The 6603-nt window shown below is 41.0% G+C and overlaps 1 protein-coding gene across 1 annotated transcript; it reads right to left on the reverse strand.

The window, feature by feature from the left end:
- Window positions 1-377: 377 nt before the first annotated feature.
- kcns2 (potassium voltage-gated channel modifier subfamily S member 2) lies at window positions 378-2994 on the reverse strand. The gene has a single exon (XM_083529200.1). It carries the CDS (start codon window positions 2421-2423, stop codon window positions 894-896), a length of 1530 nt encoding a protein of 509 aa, XP_083385326.1. The 5' UTR covers window positions 2424-2994; the 3' UTR covers window positions 378-893.
- Between the last annotated feature and the right edge of the window lie 3609 nt (window positions 2995-6603).

Here is a 6603-nt window from a genome sequence, read left to right on the forward strand (position 1 = left end):
GGGGTTCGAGCCCCGGTATCGCCAGGCTGCCACTCTTGGGCCCTTAACCCTCTATGCTCCGGGGGTCCCTTACGAGGGAAATATCAAGGTCCGTGACGTCGGAGTGACGTGGGGCCGCCTTCCCGTGGGCTCACCACCTGCAGGAGGGACCGTAAGGGACGGTGCTGTGAGGATTGGGCAGCGGTCGAAGGCGGGGGCCTGCTTAGACTGCTGCCCCCGCGACCCGAATTACGGATAAGCGGGAGAAAATGAATGAATGAACATGCATATTCAGAGATGACTGAAAAATGTTGATGAGATTACTGGTATTTTACACAATTATTACAGAGCACTGACAACATAAATTGTAAAGACTTGCTTGTAAAGTACAAAACGAATGATGGTAATAACATGTTATACTTAGTCCTACAACATCTGCACTTCCACCGTAAATCTTCATAACAAACACTTGTAATAGGATTATATTCCACCATGTTTTACAGCATATAATCAACAGTAAAATATGAGGTGTTGACAGGAACAGGCAACACTGATTAAGCTTTGATGTGTTGCTGTAACAGCGTTCAAGTACAGAACTCCAACAGACACACACAGAATTTTTTTCTATAAATCACATCCTGAAAACTGGATGGGGATAATGTCATTTCAAGTGGATACACTGTCTGTTTTAATGAGATGTTATTGATTGGTTGGGGGATATTTTTCAACACATTGTACGTAATTATTATAAGGCAGAGGATCACTACACACATTTAAACTCACGAAATACAGTCAACAGCAGGTCAGTGGGCTTTGCTGGTAGGATAGAACTTAACTACAAGATGCACCTTATTTGAATGTGTATTCTGATTGCACCATACCCACTGTATGAGAGTGCTATCAATCTCTGTGAGCTATTGCAGTGAACTATTCAAGCTGTGGTCACTAGGAAAACTGCGACTCATGTTGGACAGGCTGGCCATTAAAGACTTCACTTTATGTGCATAATAGTTTCTCAAGTTTACTGAAGGTACTTCTTTAATGTCCCCATTGAAGTCACAGCTCCTCATGGCGATCTCCAACTGTTTCTGCCTCTTATAAAACAAAGAGAATTTGTTGAAAATGAGTGTGATGGGCAGCACAACTACCAAAATGCCAGCAAGAATGCAAGCAGAGGCAGTCAGTTTTCCTGCAATAGACCCTGGGACTACATCTCCATAGCCCACTGTAGTCATGCTGACTGTTGCCCACCACCAGCAGGCTGGGATAGTAGTCAGTCCATCATTTTCCTCCTTCTCAATGGTATAGGCCATCACAGAAAAAAATGATACCCCCACTGCTAAATAGAGCAGTAGCAAACCCACTTCCCTGTAGCTGTTTTTCAGTGTTGCTCCAAGTGATCTCAGGCCTGTAGAGTGACGCGCCAATTTCAGGATTCTGAAGATCCGCATCAATCTCAGGACTTGTGCTACACGCCCCAGGTTCTCCAGTGTGGGGCACCTCTCAGCCACCAGATTAATCAGTAGAGTGAGATAAAATGGTAGAATGGACACCAAGTCTATAATATTTAATGGGTGCTCAAAGAAACGAAGTAGGTCTGGTGCAACAACGAACCGGACAACCAGTTCGAATGTGAACCAGCCTATTCCAAAATGTTCCACTGTCTCAAAGCGGGGGTCTTCCTGAAGCAGCCCTTCACTGTCCACTATGGCAAAATCACTCATGCTGTTCATGCACATTGTGGCTATGGAGCCCAGCACAACCAGGATAGAGAAGATACTAATTACCCGGCTGGATAGTGAGTATCCAGGATTATCCAACATCAGCCAAATTTTCCTCCTCATTCTCCCAAATGGTTGCTTGTCAAACTTGGTGGCATCACTATAGAATACTAAAATCTCGTCAAAAGAAGACGTAGTGCTGCCCTCGTCACTTTTGTCCTCCCACTCCTCCTGGTAGGGCTCCATTTTTCTGCAGTGGTAGGTGCTGCTGCAACAGGAGTCAATGAAAAAGTCGTTGATCCCCCAATATTCGATTTCTTGAGTAAATGAAAAGATGCAGAGCTCTTCCATAACATGTAAGTGGCCCGTGTTATAGAAATTTAGAACATAAGGGAAAAGTGCAGGGTTTCGATCAAAGTAGAACTCCCTCTCAGCATCATCGTAATCATCACACAGTTCCAGGATGGATTCTTTCGACTCACATCGCAGCAGACGGGCAAGTCGCGTCTCAGGGAACCGAGACAGTATGCTAGAGAGCAGTCTCCTCTTCAGGCCTCCTACATTTATCCGTATGGCGCTATTCTCTGCATTAAATACATGGAAATCATTCAGAGTAGGTGCAGTCATGTCTTGGAGCTCGACGTAAGACTGACGATTGCAATGATCAAAATCCTTTCCAGAAATCATGCGGGCTTTTGTGAGACAATTCAAGCCTGAACGCATTCAGAGCTGAGAGTTGTTAAAAACTCATTAAAGAGCTGAGCATTTCAACGGGTTTAGAACAAAAAACACTGCCTGGATGTTTGACACATTGAGCGAATGGCTGAGCCCTTTAAAATGCCATCCGACGATATAACACGCGTCATTGTCCCGAGTGTTTAAGCGATCGATCAACTCACTGCGTAAAACGCTCCTCGCTTCGATTGCAGTAAAAACCGAGTGATTGTAATAAGTTGAGATTTGTGATTGACAGAGCAGCTCCCAGACCTTTCGCTTGACGCCCTCCAGACGAATCGATGTCTGTTCGAATTGTGTGAGACGCGTTGAGGGGTTTCCTTCCCGCAGCACCGTCTCCAAATCATCAAACCTTCTCCCTATACAGCTGATTTCTTAATGCGCACGAAAGAAAACGACAAAGCAAGAATAATTTCTTTGTCTGAGGAGGTGGAAGACACTGCTAGCTGCATGCCGTGTTGCTCTTCTGAAAGGGACGGATCCACTCCAACCGCTCCAGGGGTGCGCGAGCTGCTGCTTATGACGACAACGAGAGAAAATATTGCTCATCCCTGCTATTGTAACAGTGGCATTCTAAATAACTCTTTCTCTCTCCCCTCCCTCCCTCCTTCTCACCTCTCTCTCTCTCTCTCTCTCTCTCTCTCTCTGAAGAAGTAACTGTGGGGTGGGTGACCATTTTGATTAATTAATAACTTTCTCTACTTCATCATTCATTTTTTAAATCACTAGATGTGCTCAGATCTTCAACTTTACTCTTCAATCAGGCAATTATTTTGCATGCATCAAAACACAAGAACAGCTCTAAGCATAACTTATTTCTAAGGAAATGTGTTTGATTTCATGTGAAAAAGTGTTCAGCTCCTGTTCAGCCTACATTCAAATCATTGCATGCAATCATTCCTATGTGTGATACTCTTACTGTCCGCTTTAACTCTTGCACATGGGTTTAAAGTGAGTTTTTCCTTTTTACATCCTTGCAAGTATTCAGTATTCCAGGTATTCCTCAATTCATGTGTTTTTGATCATAACAAATCTTTATTTTAATTTTTCTTTTCTTGCTTTTTGCATAATTTTTATTTCCGTGTCACTACCCTTCTAATGCACAACATGGGTTTAAAATTACCTGTATTTTTCCCTATGTTTATTTCAATCATGGCTGAGTGTTTAAATCATTGAAAGAAATGTATTTTATTATTTATTATTCCAGCTATTCGTTAAATATCTTGTTTTCGATTCCCACAAATGATGTTTATTTTTCCTCTATTTTTTTTATAAACAAACACAGTTTTTGTATTCATACGTCAATTTGACACAAATGGGTTGAAATGATCCATATAGGAAGCTTTGATATTTGCTAATTTTTGCAAGTAGGAACAAGTTTACCTCAGAAATAAATCTACTGCCGCACATGGTTGTAGAGATTCTGCATGAATAACAGAATGAGGAAAATGAGGCAATTCCTAGTCCTAGTCAGAGCCTAAAATATCTGATGCTGATGACCTAGACCACTGGAGTCCAATCAGGGCCAGTGTGGGTGCAAGATTTAATTCCAACCACACAAGGGACACACCTGATAGTCCATTGAAAATAAAAATCTAAACAGGTGAAATCTGGCGTGGCTTGGTTGGAATGAAAACCTGCACCCACACCGACCCTTTGTGGAAAAGATTGGACACCCCTGACCTAGACTATATACCACAGGGTCATTCTGAAGTTGTGGGTGTAAATCCAGCTCTCCTTGATGAAGTAGACTCACCTGATGACATTGGAACCTTGTCTGATGAGTTTTTTGAAGAAGAAACTCAAATCTAGTCTAATAGATTGAGAAAAATGGGTTTTTCCTGGAGCGAGCATCCTCACAATTAAAGCAGAACAAGAAACCTCCACATCCTGAGGAGCTGCCCAGGACCTGCACCCAGTTCAACAGCTATTTCACCGAAAGATGCCTGAGATATGTACATCAGTGACAACTTCATTGAGGAGGTTTTGAAATGTACCAAATTAGAGGGACAAAGAGTAGCAGCATCAAGAAGAGTGGAGACGCATTGACAGAGAAATTCATGGCCTTTATTGATATTACCCTTCTTGCAGGTGTTGACAAGAGCTGGGATGTGCCTTTGCAAGAGCTGTTCGTGGATGTGCTGCAATCTGTCCATTGTTGGGACTCATTGCCAGACCAAGCTGGAGTTATCACCATTCATGAAGGATTCAAATTAAGAGAAATTCATAGCTCAGAATTTAGATTCTATAGCAATATGACCATTATAAGATTTATTCCAAAGAAGGAAAAGGCTGTTGTGGATGACAACAGTGTTAAGAAGAAACAAGAAATAATCCAGTACTAGGCAATTGGTTTGCACCTACTCATGTTAAACAAGAACATTACTCAAAATCTTACACTCCAGTGCTCATGTTAGTTCTCTCGCCAGTGTTCTGTATTGTTTTAAGATTTATAATCATACTCTTGATGTCACCCAAGTAAGGATGGGTTCCCCTTTTGAGTCTGGTTTCTCTCAAGGTTTCTTCCTAATAACATCTAAGGGAGTTTTTCCTTGCCACCGTTGCCATGGCTGCTCATCAGGGATAAATGCACACCATTTACCTTAACTGTTAAAATCTGTAAAGCTGTTTTGAGACAATGTCTGTTGTGAAAAGCACTATAGAAATAAGCTTGACTTGACTCATGTAAGTGGACAACATGGAGGTGGCCAATGGTGCTATGGTACAATGTGCTGGATGTTGCCAACATGATTGTTAGACCAACTACACAGCACAACACCCTGATTACATGGAGGGTTACATGACCAATACATATTCATCAAGGAACCGGTCAAAGAGCTTTTCATGACACATATGAAGAAGAACTTGGAGGGCATGCCCACCTTCAAAACCATATTACAGTGGCAATATGGGAAGATGTGGGATAAAAAACAAAATGCAATCACTACTCGGCTACAGGAGGACATCAGACAGGAGGGTCAATTGAAAAGGAAGAGGTGCAGGATCTGCCCAGCCAAAAATAATTTGTGGTCACTGAAAAAAAGATATTTCTGAATATCCATGGATCATGGAAATTATAGATCATGGAATATTAATGACTCAAATCAATTAATTTCAAAAGATAAAACATGAAAAATGCCCAGTCATGCATGAAATAACATAGGAAATTAATATGGGTCATTTTAGACCCGTGTTGTGCATTAAAAGAGATTTGCTTAGCTTGTGCATTAAAGGTTCAAAGGATCACGTGTACACATACTCATTTCAGCAGCAACAATGTGGCAGCAGCACCAAGCATAAACTCTGGCAGATACAAAATCTTCATCTTGTAAATGTTAGGATCATTGTGACTTTAACCTAGCATATGCATTTGGCATTACATGGGCTGGTTTGAGTATTTCCAAGACTGCTGATCAGCTGGGATTTCCACACACATAACAGTATCAAGAGATTATGTGTGATGGAGATGGTGTGAGCAACAATTCTATGGGTGGAAACGTTGTCAGGGGTTCAGAGAGGAAAATAGACAGGTTAGTTCAAACTGTCAGTTAGGATAATGTAACTCTACAATTATTTGCTACTTTGATGAATGGAAAAAATCTCAGCCTTCACAAAATCTCAAAATTGTAGGTGTCACCAGAAGATGTCAGCAAAAAACAGGATTTTGAGGCAATCATAGTCACAGGTTTATAAAAAACAGCTGAAGATTCGATGATAAACACTGTCTTTTTTTCCAATCTAGAACTGTCAAATTTCATTGTGTTTATAAGAACATTTTAATGTATTTAATCAGCTGCTTGGAGGATTCACAGAGTAAGAATTTCATTGTATGGTGTAACAGACTCTTTCCTATACATATGACAATTAAATCTTTAATCTTTTTGTTATTAAAAATGTTTGTTTTGAGAATTAAATTAAGCTCTTGACCAGTATTTGCATTCTTTTATGCATTGTTCCACTGGGTAGAGGAACATTTAAATCTAACTCCAAAGCAAAGTTAACATATTGTGATGCTAAGCATGTACAATGTGAATCACTGCAGTGCGTTGTTGATAAATGTTATGATTGTATTCTTAGCAAACAGACAGCCAGAACAGAAATTGAAGAGCATGCCCATATCACATCTTTTGTGCAGTCACAGAAACCTTGTATGTTGTGTAAAGAGTAT

This window comes from Silurus aristotelis, assembly GCF_946808225.1.
Source record: "Silurus aristotelis genome assembly, chromosome: 25".
Lineage (NCBI taxonomy): Eukaryota > Metazoa > Chordata > Actinopteri > Siluriformes > Siluridae > Silurus > Silurus aristotelis.

Coding starts and splice junctions, on each gene's coding strand:
- kcns2 (XM_083529200.1), bottom strand. CDS start 2,423: ATGCGTTCAGGCTTGAATTGTCTCACAAAAGCCCGCATGATTTCTGGA.